The 18,783-nt window shown below is 60.8% G+C and overlaps 2 protein-coding genes across 10 annotated transcripts; both read right to left on the bottom strand.

Moving 5' to 3' along the window:
* Positions 1 to 12: 12 nt before the first annotated feature.
* On the bottom strand, positions 13 to 8,869 carry MAFG (MAF bZIP transcription factor G). 8 transcript variants are annotated; one of them, XM_031469361.2, is made up of 3 exons: positions 8,708 to 8,869; positions 4,801 to 4,863; positions 13 to 4,703 (listed from the first exon to the last, which is right to left on the bottom strand). In XM_031469361.2, the coding sequence occupies exons 2-3, from the start codon at positions 4,834 to 4,836 to the stop codon at positions 4,251 to 4,253; spliced, it is 489 nt and encodes a 162-aa protein (XP_031325221.1). In that variant the 5' UTR covers positions 4,837 to 4,863; positions 8,708 to 8,869; the 3' UTR covers positions 13 to 4,250. The 8 variants fall into 8 exon arrangements, with proteins under 8 accessions (XP_031325221.1, XP_031325224.1, XP_064351434.1 ...); XM_031469364.2 differs by lacking the exon at positions 8,708 to 8,869 and adding an exon at positions 8,287 to 8,310; XM_064495364.1 differs by lacking the exon at positions 8,708 to 8,869 and adding an exon at positions 7,379 to 8,249.
* Positions 8,870 to 11,960: 3,091 nt separating this feature from the next.
* On the bottom strand, positions 11,961 to 16,469 carry PYCR1 (pyrroline-5-carboxylate reductase 1). Of its 2 annotated transcripts, none has more exons than XM_031469374.2 (8): positions 16,398 to 16,469; positions 15,862 to 15,973; positions 15,541 to 15,611; positions 14,609 to 14,788; positions 14,176 to 14,397; positions 13,904 to 13,996; positions 13,586 to 13,749; positions 11,961 to 12,746 (listed from the first exon to the last, which is right to left on the bottom strand). In XM_031469374.2, the coding sequence occupies exons 2-8, from the start codon at positions 15,926 to 15,928 to the stop codon at positions 12,581 to 12,583; spliced, it is 963 nt and encodes a 320-aa protein (XP_031325234.1). In that variant the 5' UTR covers positions 15,929 to 15,973; positions 16,398 to 16,469; the 3' UTR covers positions 11,961 to 12,580. The 2 variants fall into 2 exon arrangements, with proteins under 2 accessions (XP_031325234.1, XP_031325235.1); XM_031469375.2 differs by lacking the exon at positions 16,398 to 16,469 and adding an exon at positions 16,123 to 16,386.
* Between the last annotated feature and the right edge of the window lie 2,314 nt (positions 16,470 to 18,783).

The following is an 18,783-nucleotide window of genomic DNA, read 5'->3' as shown; positions in this document are numbered from 1 at the left end:
AGCACCTGCCAGTCTCTTTAAAAGGTTTTTATTGATCATATACAAAATAAAGAAAACCTTATATATCACAAACATACACTATGTACAGCAATAAATACCCGGGGCCCAGTCCAGTGCCGCCCCTCCTGGACAATAATTTAGCAATAAATACTGCACAGGGCAGGGAGGGCGCGAGGCCACTGCCGCCCCAGGTCAGCCCGGGTGCCCCAGCTGAGGCCCCTCCCCACCTGGACCTTCAACAACCCCGCCTGCCCTGGCAGATCGCAGGTACCCCGCCACCTCCTGTCTTCAGTCCTAGGCAGGGCAGGAAGGGTCTGATCAACTCCGCTTGGCCCACCCTCTCTGCCGGGAGGGCAGCAGGACGGGACACTGAACAGCCTTTGTCCTGCCGCCCTCAGATGCCAGGAGAAGGCTTTCTGTACCCACTCCTGCTTGGTTAAAGGCTTCAGGGACTAGCGGACTGAGGGGATGGGGAGAAGGGTGGGGCTGGGACATGAGGTTATTGGAGGGGTCCCCCTTAACAGGTCATCGGGAACCTGCTCTCCGACACTCCAGCTCAGACTCAAGGGACACCCACGTACCAAGGCTGCTGCTCCAGGGTGGGGAAGGAATGTGTGCAACTGGCCCTACAAGTACAGCACACTCTCAGGACACACAGGCCAGAGCAGGACAGGCCATTAGTCTCAAGGGCACACCCCTGCCTCTGGGTGTCCTCCGCTCTTCCCATCTGCTCCAAAACCAGACAGCCAACAGGAAGGTGAAAACGCGCCAAAAAGAATTATTCAGTGGCTTCTGGGGGAAAAAATCGTTAATGTGTTGGTTCCTTTCACCAAACCACAGCCTAAAAAAGTAACTTACAAGATCCTACAGCGGAAACCGTGCTGCAGACTGCGGCTTCCCAGCTGTGGACTGGAACTGTGGCCAACCGGCCACTCTGCCACCCCAGAGAGGGAGGCAGGTGAAATGGGATGGAGCTTGTCCCAAAGCAGGCTGCAGCTGATCAGAGCCCTGGGCCCAGGCACTGACCATCGAGGCTGCGGCTGACGGCCAGGGTTGTGCACAGACCTAAAGCGTGGACCAGGAGGTCTAGCACCCAGCAGAAGCCGACACCCCACACAGCAGCCGCAGCATCTCACCTGCACAAACAGCGCCACCCAGAGCAGGGGCCAGGGGCCACGGGGAGGGCTCCCTGGAGCCACACTCTGGGCAGGGACTGACCTGTTCCCAAAGGGTTCTGCTCTGAAATCTGTGTCCACATCCAGATAAGGGTGGAGTCAGGCAAGGGCAAGGTGTGTAGAACGGTGCGCGTTATACTTAGCGAACAAGTTTGCAAGACTTGGCCTCAGCCAAAGCCCTCAGTTCGCCGTGTCAGAAAAGTTGAGAGAGAACACAACACGTTCACAGTGGGAAAAATGAATCAACGAGAATCAGAAAGACGCCAACCATTCACATGTGGACACAGGATCAAGGTCAAGAACCAAGGTAAAGGGGAGAGGGGGCTGAGCGGCCCTGCGAGGCTGGTTGATGGGAGCAGGATGCTCCCCAGACCCAAGGAACAACTGCTCCAAATGCAAAAACCTCCAAAGGAAATACAGCCTAACTCCAGAAGCATCTGTAAACCAAACCAAGGACCTGCAGTTTCTGTTCAGCACATGCCCACCCTCCTCTCTCCAGGTCTACAGCCTGGCAGGGGTGCACAGAGATGAACCACTTCCTCTCAGCCAGGACAAAAGTGGGGAGCGTACTCAGACTTGTGGAGCCCGTCCCTCCCCAGTCCAGGACAGGCCATGATCTCTCTTTACAGATTCCTAGGATGGGATTCCAACTCGCTGCGACAACCAACATCAACCACTCTCGTCCGGGCCCTGGGAGACAAAGCCAGACTGCAGGAGGCGAAGGAAGCCACTCAGTGATTCAGAGTCCACTGTCAAAATCTCCACTGGACATCACCAGGGTACAGCCAGGAAAGTCTCTGAGCGTCTAGTGCCAAGAGCAGCCCATCAAGGCGACAGCAGCTGACAGCGTGTCCCTCCTCCTATCCCTGGGTACACTGGGTCAGACTCTGGGGTTAAGATCTTGCTGCCCACAATGTCAAACCTCACCAGGCCACATGGTTCTTCTCTTCATCAGCCCACTTCTGTACTTTTTCAGGGGTTCAGGGTCCCCAGAGAAACCAACTAGTGACCCCAAGGAGTGGCCAAGGCCCACGTGGCCAGAGCCAGGGGAGTCGCTTCTTCATGTGCCTACAAGCAGCTGCCCAAGCCAAGTCTGGAAGACTGGTTGCCTCCCCTAAGCGGCCAGGAGGGGGGAGTTGACTCAGCCCCGGAGAAGCACCTCCGCCAGCCAGGCGGTGGGCCCCTGGAAGACACAGACCCCACAGGGAGGTGGAAGAAGGCCCAAAGCTGAGGCTGCCAGCATGTTTGGGGGAGACGAGGGACAGGGCCTGTCCCCAGAGACCGTAGCCCTTGTCTGGCACTGGTAGAGACCCCCAGGTCCCCAGGCAAGGAGAAGGGGCTGCCCAGGTGGGCCCCAAAACCACCTGGTTCTGCCTGGGAAGCACTGCCCTGCAGCATGGAAATAGTTCTGGGACGAGTGGGCAGTGGGCCCCTGGGGTTCCCCTGCCGAAGCCCACGTGAGACCCACAGGGACAAACCCTGGGTCGGTGGCTGGAGCCTGAACTCGTTGACTGGAGGCCAGGAGGAAGACAGCCGGGGGCAGCTTGGCTCTGGCCCTGTGGGTACAAACAGGGACTCCTGGGTCCTTGCAAAACTCCCACCAGGACCAGAGGTGGTGGGCAAGGAAGTAGTGCAGGGGGTCCCAGGGATGGCCCCCATTTCACCGACCCTGCTCCTGGATCAGCCCGAGCCTGAGACCCACATTCAAGGCCAAGGGTCAGCAGGTGGAGGTGGGGGTGCCCCACATCTGACCCCTGGGGCAGAAGCCAGGCTGGCAAGCCCAGACCCCCAGGCTCTGTTGGATCGAGCGCGGCCTGGCCCCCCAGACCGGGCCTGACAAGCCGGCAGAATCAAAACCACAACCAGATGCGGAACACAAACACGGGAGAACAGACACAAGAAGTGACACCCACAGGTCAAAGGTCACCAGAAGCACCAGCACGTGACGCTGCACAAGACCTCACCAGGCACAGACGACACCACGGCACCGGCAAGAGACGGAAGCAGGAAGGGCAAAGGAGTAAGTCACTTTCGGTACAATTGCAAAAGAGATAGCAGAGAGGACGCGCCTTGGTCGCTCGCGGCTCGGCTTTTTTTTTTTGTCTTTTTTTTTTAAATTAAGTTTTATAAATAACATCTGATAACTCTGTGTATATAAAAACTAAACTCCAACAGCCACAAAGACTTGTCTGCAAGTTTACAAGAAAGGGATTTTTTCTTTTTTTAAACTAGCAAAATTTCTATTATACTTTCTTCCCTTTTCTGTTTTTGTGGTCAAATGTTGCTTTTTTTCTTTTTTTAAAAAGACAGTTTTATAAATACTCTGCAGCTTCTTTTTCCTTTAACTTTTAAACATATAATTTAATAACTTCGTAAAAGGAACTTCTCTCTTTTAAATAAAGGGCTATGTAACCACACAAATAGGTCATGTAAACAGTGACACGGGACCCATCGCAGGACACTGGACACACCCTTCACTACGCTCACAACCAGTGATTTGGTCTTGTTCAGTGCAACGCGTCAGGCGCGAGCGCCAAGGCCCCTGGCCCACAGTCACACGACGCCCCACCGCCCCAGCGCCAGACAGGTGGCCTGCCCATCCAGGGCCCTCGTGGACGCCCTACTCTTTTGAGCAGTGCCCACCTCTGCCCGCCAGCCGAGCCGAGGGTGAAGCACCCAGCCTCCGGCTAGCCTGGGGGCCCCTCTTGCCCTGAAGCCCTACCCGCTCAGGGACACACATGTCCCAGAGCACCTGCTCAACTCTTCCCTCCATGCCTTCCCACAGGGCCAATTCTGGATGCCAAGCCCACCTGCCCTTGGTACCAAGGAGGCTGGGGCGACCGCACGTCACCGCCAAACCGACCAATCCCAACGTACAAAACACACGATGACAATGACGAGGTCAAGGGGCTCAGCCCGGCGCCCCTGGGGTACAGGTTGTGCTTTGCAGGGAAGGGAGGAGGGAGGAGGAGGGGAGCGAAGAGGAGGACAGGAAGGGGGAGGAAGGGGACAGGGCTGCCGATTCACCACGTGCCAAGTGGCCCCTTGCAAACCCGCCTGGGCCAGCGCGCGTCCCTACGACCGGGCGTCCGTCTTGGACTTGACTATCGTGATGACGCTGGTGGCGGCCACCTTGCCAGGGACGAGGGGCCCCAAGCCTGAAGCCAGGGGGCCTCGAGCTGGCGCCACGGGGCTTCGGGCCACGGTCCTGGCGAAGTTCTGCAGGGCCTCGTACTTGGAGCGCAGGGCGTCGAGCTCTAGCTTCATGCTGGCGTTTTCCGAGGCCAGCTTCTCCACCTCCTGCTGCAGCTCCGCCTTCTGCTTTTCCAGCTCCTCCTTCTGGGTCACCCGCTTCACGCGGCAGCTGGCGGCATAGCCGCGGTTCTTGAGCGTGCGCCGGCGCTGCTTCAGTTGGATGATCTCCTCCTTGGACAGGCCCCGCAGGTGCTGGTTCAGCTCCCGCACTGACATGGTCACCAGCTCCTCATCCGTCAGGCTGGTGCCATTCTCGCCCGGCTCCCGCTTCACCTGCGGAGAGCACAGGGCACGAGGTTACGGGCCAAGTGGGGGCCACCCGCCCAGATGCCGCCCCAGCCCCAAGACAGTGCCCACCCTGTCTGCTCACCTTCAAGGCCTTGTTTCCTTTATTGGGGGTCGTCATAACCCGGGGGCACAGCAAACAGGCACTCTGCGAGATAGGGAGCACAGGTCAGGACCCTGGAGGCTGCCCCCCTGCCCTGCCCCAGTCCACACACAGCCCTTGAGCCCCCTCTCACCCCCAGATACCTGGCCTCAGGCCTCTCCCGAGCTGGGCTGCTCCCTGTCCACCCTGCCCCTAGGGAACCAGGTGGGAGGCCAGGAGGGTCTGATGGGGGAAGGGGAACTGGACGACTGTTAGGGAGGCAGAAGCAAGAAGAGGGGCCAGGAGAAAGATTAGAAGGATGCGGGAGGGGCCAGCCTAGAAGGAAGCCGGGAGCTTTAAAAATAACCCCAGTGCGCCCCAGAGCTTGGCTGTTCCTGGCGAGTCATGCTGACTCAGCACATCGCTCCCGCGCACTCTCTCACCGGCCTGGCACTCCCCAAGGCCACCAGCCAACACAGCCCCAGGGGACTGTCAGCCCAGCAAGCTGCTGGGGCCAGAAAGGCCAGCCTAGCCAATGGCAGGTGAGGGCTGGACCAGAGACCCTGTGTGTGTGCATTCCCAGGCTCTACTCACTGCAGCCACCTCCCCTAAGCCCGCTTGGGACAAAGCCCTGCTCCCACAAAGGCTTGGGGGGCCGTCCCCACCGGGGAGAAGTGGGAGAGTGACTCCTCCCAGACTGCTCACTGTGAAGAGAATCAGCCAGGGTTGTCCAACCAGCTCTGAGTCTGTCTTCGCACTGGTGGGAGTCCCCCACCTCCCGGTGGCAGACACCCCTGCTGGAAAAGCTCGGGCCCCAGGCCCCTCCGCCCTGTCTGTCCACCTCTGCTGCTGATGGAGTAACCATCCTGTGGCTTTGGGTTACAGCCTCTTGTGCCCCTGCCCCACCCCATCCAGGGTGTTTCACAAGAGCGCCCACAAGATGCCCAGAGGGGGCCACCTCAGCCCCTCTCTGGGCCACCAACTGTTCTCCAGTACCCTGACCAGGGTCAGCACCCACAAGGCAGGGAACAAAAACCAGAGGGTCCCCTCCCACCTACTTGGTCACCCTTTCCACACCCTGCCCTCACTTACTGCAGCCCTGCCAGCAACATTTTTATCCACCTAACCCTGGGATTCCTGGTTCCCCTCCGCTCTCCACTCCGGCCGTGACTTCCGAGTCAGACACAGGGAGGTAAGTGGAGGCCTAATGCGGACTGGACTGGGATGCTTCCTTGTCCTTGTCAGGGAGCAGAGCGTGGTGAGGGGGAGGCACAGGCTCACTCAGGGCAGAGACCTCTCCTCACCCAGCCTTGCGCCGGGGATGGTGCAGAGGAGCTGGAGATCAGAAGAGCCTCAGGACCCCACACCTACCCAGGGAGCAAGGCCTCCGGGAGGCGCTGGAAGAGACCTCCCACCGGCCTTGAGCCAGAGTAGGGGTACAGGGTCACCGCACTGGTCCCACCACCGACAGCCCACAGAAAAAGCGCTGGCAGCAGCTTCTCCCACCCGCCATCCTCCCTCCACCCCCGGACACTGAGCACACGGTGACTTCCTGAAGAGATCGCACAGAAAAGTGCAGAGCGTGGCGGCTGGGATCCGAAAAGTGCCTCCTCGACAGATTTCACCCTCCACAGAAGCCCTGAACTCAGCACAAGTGCAGCCAACGGCCTCGGAATCAAAGGTGTGCGAGCCCTGTGGTGGGGGAGGGGCAGGTCTCAGCAGAGCCGGTGCTTCCAGCCTCCTGGCCCAGTCTCTGCTACCTGGGGACACACATGGCAGGACACAGCCAGCCTTTGGGCATGGGCTGAGACTGATGGCTCAGGGTATCTCTAGAAGCCAGAAGGCGAGGATCCCAGAGGCTGGATCCAGCAGAAGCTGCCCCCAACCCTCCCAGGCTGAGCCCACCTTGCGGAGTAAGCATGGGTGGTCCAAAGGGCCCGAATCCGCCAAGGTACCCATGACCACCCACTCAAGCTGAGCACTCCAACCCCTTCCCCTGGGCCCAAACTCCAGAGCATGGACACCAGAAAGGAAGCCAGACAGCCTCTGCGCCTTCTCCTTTCCTGCAAACACCATGGCCAAACCTCCCAGGTGGGCATGGCCTTGGGTGCTCTAGCACCCCCACCTAGCCCGCCACACTCCTACCCTGCCCTTCAGAAATGCCTCCTCCAGAAGCCCTCTGGAAAAAGTCTAGAGCTTAATTTCCACCAAAACAGAAGTAACTGAGAAGATTTAAAGAAATACCCCTCCAGGAATCTGCATTTTTCTAGGGCATAAAATTCCAGCCAAAAGATCAGCAGAAATGTTAAAACATCTGGCATCTAAAAGCCCAGGGCTCCGTGGGGGGGGGGGGCACGGTGTGGGGGGGCATCCCTGAGAACCAACCACAAGGTCAGCCTTACCCAGCCACGAACTCCTGGGCAAGAAGGATCAGCTCTGGTCTAGACGAAACACTCCTTCGCCTCTGGAGACCAGAAACCACCCACACACCCAGGAAAAGTGGCTCAGGCCAAACCACCCTCAGGCTGTCACTCCCCGGGAGTCCCCACCACCTGGTCCAACACCCATCAGGGCCACGTACTTTGCCAACCTGCACAACACTGAGTCCCAAACTCAAGTGGGACAACTGTGAGGTGATTAGGATTCTTGGACTCATGCCATCCACACCAGCCCACCTGCTACGCCCTGAAGGCTAGGAGGCCTCAAAGCTACCACCATCCTCAGCCTCAATCCAGACCACAAGGCCAGGCTACAAAGAGAGGCAGGGCCTGCTCACCAGACACCTCGCTCCCCTGAAGTCTAAGTCCTGCTGCTTCCTCTCATTTGCAATTTCCTGGTACAGCTGCGCCTACTTGTCCCCTGTCCTGTCCACTGTCACCCAGGACAGGCACCCGTCTTTCTCCCTCTCCTCCCTTCCCAGAGGCTGCCCAGCCTAGCCAACCTGACCAGTCATAAGGGAGGCCTGCTTCCCGGCCCCGCAAGCACGGCCCCCCTAAGCTCCTCCCCTCTCTTACTCAGAGAACTATTTCCCAGTTTGGGGAACTGTCCCAGACGCAGGTCAGAGACCAGTAGCCTGCGAAGAGCCTGCCTGGGAGGGGATGGACAGGCCGGGGACTTTACCTGCCACCCTGGGGGAAACCTGCACTGAGACCCCTTCATTTACTGCCCACTCACCCTTTTTTCAACCCGCACATCAGCCCAAACTTAAACAGGAGACCGAGCTCGGGGCCTGGCCCCTTCCCACTCCCCACCGTTTCGCGCTCACCCCACGTTTCCCGGCCTCTCAGGCCCCTAGCTCAAATCCCCCCAGGCACCAGGACAAGCATCGAGTGACCTCATGCTGATGACTCAGCAAGTCTCCCTCTGGGCTCTGGCAGCGTGTGACGGAGCGAAGCCGGCGCGAGCAGGGTCTTCCCAGCCCCCTCACGTGCCGCCTCCTCCCCCAGCCCGCCGAGGACCCCCGCGCCGGGGAGGCGTTGACATAGACACCTGATGAATCAGCAGCTCAGGCCGGGGCCGACGTGTTCTTCGGTGGAGCCCTGGGTGCCCCGCTCGACCCCACCCTTTCCTCCCGCCACCCCCACCGCCCCTCCCTCCAGGACGCCCGGGCTCCACGGAGCCAGCCCCACGCAGCCCCGCGCCGCCCCCCGCGGACCCCCGCGCCCACCCCAGCACCCCGGGCGCAGGAGCCAGGAGCCGCTCCTGACCAGTGGGGAAATCGAGGCACGGGCCGCCAGCACGGCGCGGGGCAGACCCGAAGCCCGGAGCGCCCAGCCCGCGCGGACCCAGGTGGCCAGGAGGAGCCGCGGCTCCGCTGGCCTCTGCCCCCGACTCGGAGCCCTCAGGCGCCCCTGGCCGACCCCAGCCCGGCCCCCGCCCCCGCCCCGGCCCGGGCGGCCGCCGCACTCACCCACCACACTGCGGGCCCGGCGGGCCGAGGCCGGGGCGGGGCGAGGCGGGCACTCCGAGGCCGCGCGGGGCTGGGCCGCGCGGGAGCTCCGGGCCCTGGGTGGGGGCTCGCCGCCTGAGCGGGCCGGGCCGAGCGCGCTGGGAAGGCCGGGCCGGACCAGGCTCGGGGCTGGGGATCCGCCGCCGCCGCCGCCGCCGCCGCCGCCGCCGCCGCCGCCGCTCCACAGACGTCACATGATGTTTGGTCACGTGGGCTCCATTCATGAAGCGGCGACGCGACCGACCGAGGCTTAAAGGGGAAGGCGCGGCGGCGGCGGCGGCGGGGGCGAGGGCGGGGCATGCCCGCACTACGCCTGCGCGCCCGGCCTCCGTTGCCTGGGCAACGCGCGCCGCTCCCGCCGGGTGAGGTCTCGCGGGACTAGCACGGGCGCGCGCTCCCCCGTTGGCCACGCCCCCTCCGGGCGGGGGCCTCCTGGAGCCGCTAAGCTGCTTCCCTGAGCCTTGTGAGTAGAGACTTTAAAAGCCACGTGTGCGGGGGCCAGGTGCGGACCTGAAGTACCCACGCATAATGCAGAAGATTCTCATGGTGTTTCTGATACCACCTGGCAGGCTCTGCACGCACTGCCTCTTCAACTGTGGAGCGGGCCTCAGCCCTGCCGGGAACAGTGGCTTGGCTCACAGATGACCCGCAGGCTCCGGGAGGTGAAGGGCTTGTCCAGGATTCAAACTTAGGTCTCAAGACCACCTCCAGGGTCTTCTGAGTAGCGTGGTCTGCCTTCACCCAACGCCCCGAGATCTCACACTAGTGGCAAGGGCTCAGGCGGCTCCTAGAACGACTCCTGCTCAGAGTGGGTGTGCGGTAAACATTTGTTGAATGATAGTTGGTGTAGGAACTGCACCTTTCCTTTCCCGTTTCATCAACATCTGCCTGGAACTGAGGTCACCAGTCTATGTCTGCTCCTGCGCTTTCTGTAAGGAGTTCTCACCGCTATTTGAAATTCCCAGAGAAAGAGGTGGCCAAAAGAGGAAGGCAATTTGAAGGGATCCCGTTTCTACTTCCAAATTCTGGACTTCCCTTCCCAGGTGTAAAACCAGGTAGGGTGACCTACCCTGCCAGGGAGGCTCGTGGGATCAGGTGAGCTGAAAGAGGAGGAGCGAAGGACAGGCTGCGGAGTCCTCAGGGGAATTCAGTGAATGAATGATGAGGGCCAACCCAGGAGGCCCCCAGAGCCAGGGGGCATCGCGGGGTCAGAAGCTCTCCCTACTGGACTCCAGTAGCTTCCCTCTGAATCCCACAGCACCTTGTCACCTGCTTTGCAGGGTTGCATGTGGTTGTCCGATCATCCTGTGCTCTTTAAGCGCCAGGTGTGTCCCCCTGCACTGGGTGTACCCCACATCTCACAGACTCTGGGGCCTTCATATACCTGAGCCATGACTTCTAAAGCCCTCAACTCTTCATGTACTAAACCACAAAGACTTACTCCTGATGCCAAGAAAGAGGCCCCGTCTCCTCCAGCATCCTCACCACCAGCCACTACCTCCTTCTCCTGGATCTGCTCAGCAGGCATGTGGGTCCAAGCTGTCCTTGGGTGGTGAGCACACAGTCCCTGTGGCAGGGCTTTGGCGGGCCACACGGGTTATGGTGGATCCTGTCTCTTCACTTAGTGTCACCCCGCCTGAGCAGGGACGGTGGTGCCATCCAGAAACACTGATGCCCAGGTGACTGGCCCTGGGGATGGTGGATGCTCACTTAAAGTCATAGCCTGTCTGGCTCTGCCCACTTCCCCACCCCTGGCCTTTGCTTTGTTTGGGACCAAGGCTTGCACTCCTGCCTGCTGAATCTGGAGTGTTCTTCATGGGTTGGTGCAAAGCCTCTGCAAAGCTCGCCCAGGCCCCTTGCCTCCTGCAAGGCTGTGATGTGTGATCGCTCACTCCACAGTCACCTGCTGGCTTCCTCCAGACCCTGGACCCTGGGCACCTGTTACAGCAGCACGCCCCCCTCGTCTTATTGGTCAGCACCTGACACGCAGCAGGTGCTCAGTGAGGCTGGCCTCGACTTGAAGGGGAAAGTTAGGGGACAGTTAGGGGACAGCTTTGGTCCTGGGCAGATGTGTGGCCTGTGAGACAATCTCTTCTGGGAAATCTTTTCCTCAAAGGGAGGGTGCCAGGGTTTCCCTGCACCTCCAGGTCTCTGCCAGGGAGCTCACAGCACAGGGTGGGGGCCTGTGCTGGGGGCTCATGCCTTAGGAGGACCCTGCAGGGACTCCAGGCCCCACGAGAGACTTCGGCAGTTGGGACATGGGGACTGATTGGGATGAGGGATGCAGTCTTGCCTCTCACTTGCTCTGTTACGTGTTTTCTTGTTTTCCGTGTCTCCTTTCTCCCTTAGATTTGCAAGGCTGTGTCCCTGTCCCCAGAGAGCTCCCCCTACCCACCCAACGTGCACTGCGCTTTGGTTCTAAGTGGGCCCAGGGGAATGAAATGAATCGGAGATGTGACCTTGCAGTGTGGTTCCTGGAAAACTTCTGCCTGGAAGCTCTCCTGAACCCCACCCCTGCCCCTCAAGGGACCCAACACGTCACCTGGGTACCCCCCACCTAATGCCCTACAGTCACTCAGCCCCGCTCCTCTGACATACTCACCCAGGTAGGGGGTGTGTGTATCAGCCTCTGGAGGCAAGGGGCCTTGTTTTACTGTCTCTGCTCAGTAACTGTTTGTTGATTGAACAAATGTGAGCCATCCTGGCCCCATAAAGGGTTCTGACCCTCAGCAGCTCCTCTGTGGGTCTCCTGTGATGGTTAATTTTATGTCATCCTGACTGGGCCATCTCCTGCCAGTGGTTGCTCTGGGGAACCCTAATACACCTTCCTAGGGTGTTCCTTCCTCACCTGCCCCTGGCCTTGCCTTGGTGAGATGGGGACACATCTGCCCCCACCAAAGTGGGAGGCACAGGAGATGCTGTGGCTGGGCCCCTCCCACAGCGGGGTATGCCAAGCCCAGCCTACAGTGCCCACTTCCAGTCACGCCTCTAGTGACCACGGCCCAAGGGGCAGCACCTTTCCAGAAGCTCCTTCGTCCTCTGCTCACTGGGAAACTGAGCCCCACCAGCCAGGATGGCTGCCTCAGGACGAAGAGCTCCAGGCCTGTGGGCTGTCGGCTCAGTCTCCAGCATTACACTGGGCAGCGACAGCCCTCTGGCACAGGGCGGGGGGGCCTCCCTCCACATGTGGCAACAGAGTTAGAAGTCAGGGCACTGGGACTGGAAATCAATTTATTTAACCTAAAGTCAGACGTCTGCGGGTCGGGTCAGGAACAGAAGATGATGGTGTGAGTGTGCTGATGGCCTCGGAAGTTGAACCATCTGAGAGCCCTTTTCTCAAATGTCCAGCTGGCCAAGAACCAGAGTCCCTCCTGCTGGATGCCAGGGACCCTTGGGTCCTTCCCACACTGAGGAAGGAGTTGTGACTGGAGGGTGGAGAGAGGTCAGGAGTGGGTTCCCTCCTTGGCTGGGCCTTCATGGTTGGGGGGTGAGTGGAGGGGGGACCTTGACCTTTTGTGCTCAAGGTCAAGCCAGCTGACCGCGGGGGGTGGAGACCCCCAGGCCTCCTGAGCTCTGGAGGAAAGTGACTTGGTTTGGGGGTAGAGGAAGAGGGCACTGAGCTGAGAGAATCCTTCCCTGTTCTGGACCAGGACAGTCAGGGACTGTGGAGGTTCCCACTGGGAAGTGACATGCGCACTCCCTGGCTCCAGCCCCACTGAAGCGAGTGGACCAGAGCCGTGGGCAGTGGGCCATGATGAGGATACCCTGTGCGGCCCGGAGCTAGACACCCAGCGAGGAGCTCTGAGCCCAGGAGGAGAAGGCACGTTGGGCACCTCACTCCTTCTTGCCTGCCGGGGCCAGGCTGCGGGTGAGCAGCTTGGAGTGGCCAGAAGGGGCCAGTGAGGCCCCGGGAGGGGAGTCCAGCTTCACCTTGTCCAGGATGGTCTTCTTGATGGCGGCTGGTGAGACCTTCTCCCGGTCGGCCATGGACTGCAGCTCTCTGGGGAGACAGTTGAGGAGGGCTGGGTCCAGGGCCCCGCCTCCTTCCAAAGCCCAGGTGTCCGAGGGGAAGAGGGAGGAAGCCCCAGCTCCCAGCAGCTGCCAGCCCAGGAGGCTGCTGGCTGTCACTCCTGACTCAAGGCCTTTGCTCCTGCAGGCCCCTCTGCCAGCCACCCCTCCCCTAGACTGCTGCCCGGCTGCCTCTCACCTCATTCGTGAGATCCCCAGTCTACCAGCAGCCCCTCAGATGCAGAGCCCCTATGGCCCTGACCAGACCTAGGCTCACCTATCTCCCCGAAAGCTGGTGCCAGGAGGGCCGCCCCACGCCAGAGCCTCACTGCCATGTGGTAGCACTGGGGTACACCCATGGGCTTGGACTGGAGAGCAGGCAGGGTGGTGAGAAAGGTGCCTGTCCACCCTGCAGACCTGAACTTGGGGCCGTGACTCTGAGCCCAGATGTCAGACTGTGTCAGTCCCCTGCTCTCTGGTTTTCTCTGCTCGCATTGAGCCTTCCTTGTGCCAGCACACCTGGGACTCTCTCAGTCTCCCAGGAAGGCCGAGAGGAAGATGGTACCACCTGCCCCTGGTCCCCCTTGCCTGCCTCCCTGTCTCGGGTGGTCACCCCAGACTGAAGCCACAGGTAATGTAATGACGTGGGGCGCACAGTCCGGGCCCAGAGACAGCCCCTCCTCGCAGAATGATGGAAGGTAGTGAGGGATGCTGTCCACTGTAACCCCAGGGAACCTCAGGGCTCCCCACGCCCTGCCCGGTGCCAGGCCAGAGCTTGAGAAGCAGCTGCTGCATGAATGACTGAGCAGGTGGGCAGTGGCGGGGGCCCACCGTGTGCGGATGCAGGAGGCCTCCACCGCGTTGATGAGCAGGGAGCGGAAGCCCCCGCTCTCCAGGACGTGCAAGGCATGGATGGTGGCCCCACCAGGAGAGCAGACGTTGTCCTTGAGCTGGCCTGGGTGCTGTTCAGAGTCCAGTAGCATCTTGGCGGCCCCCTGAAGCCAGAGGGGGTTGCTGAAGGCTGTGAGGGCACTGCCCCCAGCCCCAGCCACCCCAGCACCCACTGATGCTCCACCCATCCGCCCCAGTGCACCACCCTTGGTCCTGGCAAGCAGTGGCCCCCACCAGAGGGTTGGGAAAAACACTGACCAGCAGAGCCTGGGCCCCGAGGCGGACGGCCAGGCGCCGCGGGAGCCCCATCTTCACGCCCCCGTCAGCCAGTGCGTCCAGGGCTGTGAACGCCTGCCAGGAGAGAGCACCCAGGCTGCTGTCCCAGATCTTCTCTCCTCTTCCTCCGGGCAACAGTGAGTCCAGCAGCTCTGCCCACAGTGGCCCAGAGCAAGGAGGAGGGTAGAAGACCAGCAGGTGTACCCTGAGGTCCTGGGACCTGCCAACCACCGCCCACCCTCCCTAGTCCTCACGTAGGCTGGGCCGCTGCCACTGAGCCCCGTGACGGCGTCAATCAGGTCCTCCTCCACCTCTGTACAGAAGCCCACGCTGCCCATCAGCTGCTCCAGGAGCCTGCCATCCTCCACCTGGGCGTGGGTGCCCGTGGCGTACACAGTGGCCCCCTCCCGCACCACGACCGGCGTGTTGGTCATGCAGCGGATGACTTTGGGGGCTGGCTGGAACACCATCAGCTTCTGGAAGAGAAGCCGGCTGTGTGTCCATCCCAGCCCCTTGCACACCAGGCCGTGCTGGGTGCGGGTGTGAAGGTGCTCTCCCAAATGCATTCTCACTGTGGGCCGCGCCAGCACACCCACCTCACAGACAGAGAACCGAGGTGCAGAGCGGGCCAGCGCACACGTCCACCCTGTCTCCGGATCCCGCTGGGCCTCGACCCGCAGCACCCACCTTCTCAATGGAGCTGATGGTGACGCCAGCTGCGCAGGACACCACGATGTGCCGCTCCTCAATGTCGGCGCCGATCTCATCCAGGATGAAGGGGATGATGTGTGGCTTCACGGCCAGGAAGAGCACGTCGCTGTGCTGCACGGTCTCCTTGTTGTGGGGCGTCAGGTTCACCCCCATCTTCTGCAGGGAGCATCAGGCAGGCTCAGCCTCCCTGGTGGCTGGCTGGTTCTCTTAGTATCCTCCAAGGCCGAGGGCCCCATGTGTAGAGCAGCAGAGAGGATGCTAGGAGTGTGGGCACTGCAGGGCTGGCGGCTCAGGGCATGCGGCTCTGACACCCACTAACTGCCCTTAAAACCCAAAAATGGAGGAAGCTTCTGGAAGGTGTCCCTTTTGCAGCCAGAAAAGGGAAACTGCATCTATGCCACAGTCCTGGCACACTCCACCTAGGGTTGCAGGCTGCAGCCCCCTGACCCCTGCTTTCCCGATGGGAATGGTAATGCGGGTAGGGGTCTCAACCTGGGAGCCTGTCCCCACCCTTGGACCTGGGGCCCTAACTCAGCTGTGGCAAACCAAAGCTGTGTTCAGCCCCCAGGTTTGTCTCCCCTGTCCCCACTGTGGCCCTCTCTGGTGGTTCCACCTGGGGAACCCCATTCCAACCAGCACCCCCTCCCCACCAGCTGCGCAGGTGCCCGTCCCCCAAGTCCCAAGAACTGAGTGAGGGGGACTATCTGCAGGTCAGGAGGCAGGGTCTTTGAGATACTCCAGCCCAGGGACCCTCTTCTCACTGGGGTGGGGGGCTGTGCCATGGAGTCCCCCTCCCCAACTGGGGGCTCTACTCCTGGTCCTCCAGGGCTAAGAGTCACACGCCTGCCTCCAGACACTGACTGACCACTGTGGGCACAGCTGCCGGTCACCCTTCATGGTGCACCTACCCTGAGAGCAGAAACGGTGGCCAGGTCCATGTCTGGGGAGCTGGCCATTATCTTGTGGGCAGCCAGCACTCCTGTGGGAGATGGAGTTGCTCCCTCAAGGCCAGTCCTGACGTCCCTCCCCCACATTCCCAGGAGGGAAAGCAGAAATTCCACCACCCAGGTTATAAGCCACCCCCATCTTACTCCAAACATCCCAAGGCTACCTTTTCTCACGGGTTCAAATGAGGCAAGTTACCAAAACCTCACTTTCACCGTTCAGCCTAGTGAAGGGTAACTGGCCGACCCTCTCACCCCTGGCCCCTTCCTGGCGATAGGGCCTACCTGCTGCTGTGAAGCCCTTGGCCAGGGCAAAGGCCAGCTGGCCAGCTCCGATGAAGCCCACACTCATGGTGTCCGGAGGCTTGCGCCCACGCCCTCACAGCTGGCACCGGCTCTGCAGGAGCAGATGCGGGACAATGGGGCAGAATCCAGCGCAGGAAGTTAGGCGGGCAGTGCCCGGCCTCCTAGCCACTCCACCGCCCCCATCCTAGCCGGTCTAATTCTCCCCTGCTCCGATGCTCCCGCCCACCATAGCCTCCCGACCTGCTCCCGAGGGTCCCAGACAAGGGGCAGGAAGGGGCGCGCTCGCCTCCGTAAGGGGACAGGAATTGGCCGTGGGCAGGGGGACCGATCGGCGCCCGGGCGCTCCCAAGCCCTAGTCGGCCTCCCCACGCCCAAGGACCCTGTCCAGGTCTGAGAGCCCCGGTAGAGCTCTCTCCACGCCGGAGCCGAGGGCGCGGGCGCTCATCTCCCTCTGCCTAGCGGAACCACCGCCCGCCGGAGCCGGACCGGAGTCTGGCTCCGAGTTACCCAGTTACCCCACAAGGGTCGCCCCCTCTCCGAAGCACTGCGCCCGCCACGCGGCACCCGTGCCCAGCGGCCCCGCCCTCGGCGCCCCAGCCAGTCCGAGGCGCGGTCGCCTTGGCGCCGACCAATCCGAGGCCGCGGGCGGTGCCGAGGAGCCATTGCATCATCTGCTCGCCCCCGCCCCCTCCCGTGGGGCCCTGTCTCCCCGGCGCTCCCGATCCCGCGTTCTTCGGACTCCGGCCCCCAGACCCAGTCCCGCCGGCATCCATGCCCCCGAATCCGCGCCCCTTCGGAACGTCCCGCGGACCCCCGCTCCTCGGGACCTACGCCCCTGGATCCGCGGCCGCGGACCCTGGTCCACCGGACCTCCTCCCTCTGGACCTCGGCCTCCGAATCCCCCCTCCCCTTGGGCCCCTCCTTGGGGACCCAGGACCGCTCCTGGGAACTGAGAGCGCCGGGGGAGGGGCGGCGGGAGCCCGGCCCTCAAAGAGCGGCCCTGGGCGGGGGCTCCCCACACGGGACCCTGTCGTTGGCCACGGACACCGACAGGTCAGGCTGCGTCCCTGACCACGTGGCCCACGCTTACTGTTACTGACTTGATCGTCGCGTTTGGAGGAGCCCAACTGTGTAGCATTTTTTCTTTCTCTTCTTTCTTGTATTGCTTTTTTTTTTTTTTTTTTTGCTGTTTTGTTTGTTTTCTTGCTTTTTTGAGAGGAGAGAATTGAAAACAATTTACAAAAAAAATTTGCAGTATATCACTGTTTTGATACTATATTTTGTCACTTAAGTTTTTTTTTATTGTTCCAGGAGGCTCCAAAACGGTATCTCATGCCTTCTCGGGATCTCAGAACCGGGAGGCACCTGGGAAGTCTAGGTCACCCCCTGCGAGCTGGACTCCTTCCCGCCTGGAGTCTCTCTTCTGCAAGTCTCTTCTAAGGCTCAGGGGCCCTTTGGAAGCTGCCTGACATGGGGGACCACAGGCCTGTTACCACGTGGACCTCCTCAAGCTCGGGGTGGGTGGTGTCAGCTAGCAGACAGGAAGATGATCCTGTTGTCCCCAGTTCGCACCGAGCACCCTGTGTCTCTTGACATCTTGTCTGCAGCATCTGTGGAACTTTTTTGGCCCTGGGTTTTTGGGAGAACAGGGCTCCAGTCCTGTCTCCCTGAGGATGTGTGCGGGGTTCATATGCGTTGAGTCTGTCTGGGCTTCAGGATAGTCTGGGGTCCCAGTCAGCAGCAGGGTTAAGAGCAATCATCACTGACAACCCGTCCCCCACCAGGGAGAGAGAGAGCAGCTTTATTCTCTCTGTTCTCTATCTTAAGTGATGACAGGCTGTTCTAAAGTAATTTCAGCATTGCTTGGATGTTTGTGCCCCAGAAGCAGGGCTGTGAGTTCTCCTTGACACAATAACCAGGAGCACCAGACCACTGTGTAGTGAGCATGTGTACATGGCCGATTTCCAGGTCTCCGCAGATGTTTGTCTGTCCTGGTGTTCAGTCCTCACCCTTGTGTGCAGGTGCAGGGGAGAGCTGCAGTAAGTTCCTGTCTGGGATGGACTGCTCGAGGAGTGGCCCAGACTCAGACCCAGAGACACAAACCTGGGCGGGGTTCCCACCACTTCTCACCCAGCTGTTTGCCGTCAAAGAACAGAGCCCCTCCTTTAAAAAGTGTTGTTTCTCAAGTGACAAGAGCAGATAAGCCCCTCCCCCAGGAAGTGAGAGTCCCTGGTCCAGGGAGCGGGCATCATCAGGACAATCCCCAGGCCAGCCTCCCAGAGGACAGAGGACATATGCCGTGCCTATCATGAGACTGGAACCACTCCCCTCCTCCATCTCCCCCCACCAGGTTCTTTGAAGCTTAGGGTGGGTGGAGCTGTGAGAGCAGAAGTCCACAGGACAGTGAGGAAATTGGGGAGTTGGTGACAGATAGCTCATTTCAGAAATTTGGTTAGACAAGGAAGGAAAACCATCCCAGCCTCCCCATGGTCTGGGTAGGGTGTGACCCAGAAACTGCTTGGTCACCTGATAACGCACCCCCACCCCGATGTCAGGCAGGGTCCTCAGGACACCTCCAAACACAGCAGCTCCACACCTCCGGGATCTGCTGCTAAACTCAAGACACCTGCCTCTCCAGGTTAAAGGACCCTGTGCGTGTGCCCTCCCCAGTGGGCAGGTGGGCAGTTTCTCTCTTGCTGGGCACAGCACCAGCACAGGGAGCCCTGGGACCCTGTGCCTGTAAGCTGCTGGGGCTCTGCTGCCAGGAGGCAGGAAAGCCCAAGGGGCAGGGGAGGGCATGTGGGGCTGGTGAGTGCCTAGGGTTCCTTCCCCCTCCTCCTCCCCTTGCTCCCCACCCAGAGGACACTGCTGAGCCCCTTCCTTGGGAGGCTGCCCCTCACC

The sequence above is a fragment of the Camelus dromedarius genome, chromosome 16, assembly GCF_036321535.1.
Source record: "Camelus dromedarius isolate mCamDro1 chromosome 16, mCamDro1.pat, whole genome shotgun sequence".
Taxonomy (NCBI): domain Eukaryota; kingdom Metazoa; phylum Chordata; class Mammalia; order Artiodactyla; family Camelidae; genus Camelus; species Camelus dromedarius.
The sequence above is the reverse complement of the archived record's forward strand: the minus strand, read 5'-3'. Positions and strand labels throughout refer to the sequence as shown.

Bases quoted from the DNA above. Each gene is read 5' to 3' on its own strand.
- MAFG (XM_064495364.1), bottom strand. From the start codon at position 7,453: ATGAGTCCAAGAATCCTAATCACCTCACAGTTGTCCCACTTGAGTTTG. The intron at 4,864-7,378 runs GTACGTGGCCCT...CCTATCTCGCAG, and splicing joins GTGTTGTGCAGGTTGGCAAA to AGTGCCTGTTTGCTGTGCCC. The intron at 4,704-4,800 runs GTGAGCAGACAG...TGCTCTCCGCAG, and splicing joins AAGGAAACAAGGCCTTGAAG to GTGAAGCGGGAGCCGGGCGA.
- PYCR1 (XM_031469374.2), bottom strand. From the start codon at position 15,928: ATGAGTGTGGGCTTCATCGGAGCTGGCCAGCTGGCCTTTGCCCTGGCC. The intron at 15,612-15,861 runs GTAGGCCCTATC...CATCTCCCACAG, and splicing joins CAAGGGCTTCACAGCAGCAG to GAGTGCTGGCTGCCCACAAG. The intron at 13,997-14,175 runs GTGAGGACTAGG...CTCTCCTGGCAG, and splicing joins GTGGCAGCGGCCCAGCCTAC to GCGTTCACAGCCCTGGACGC.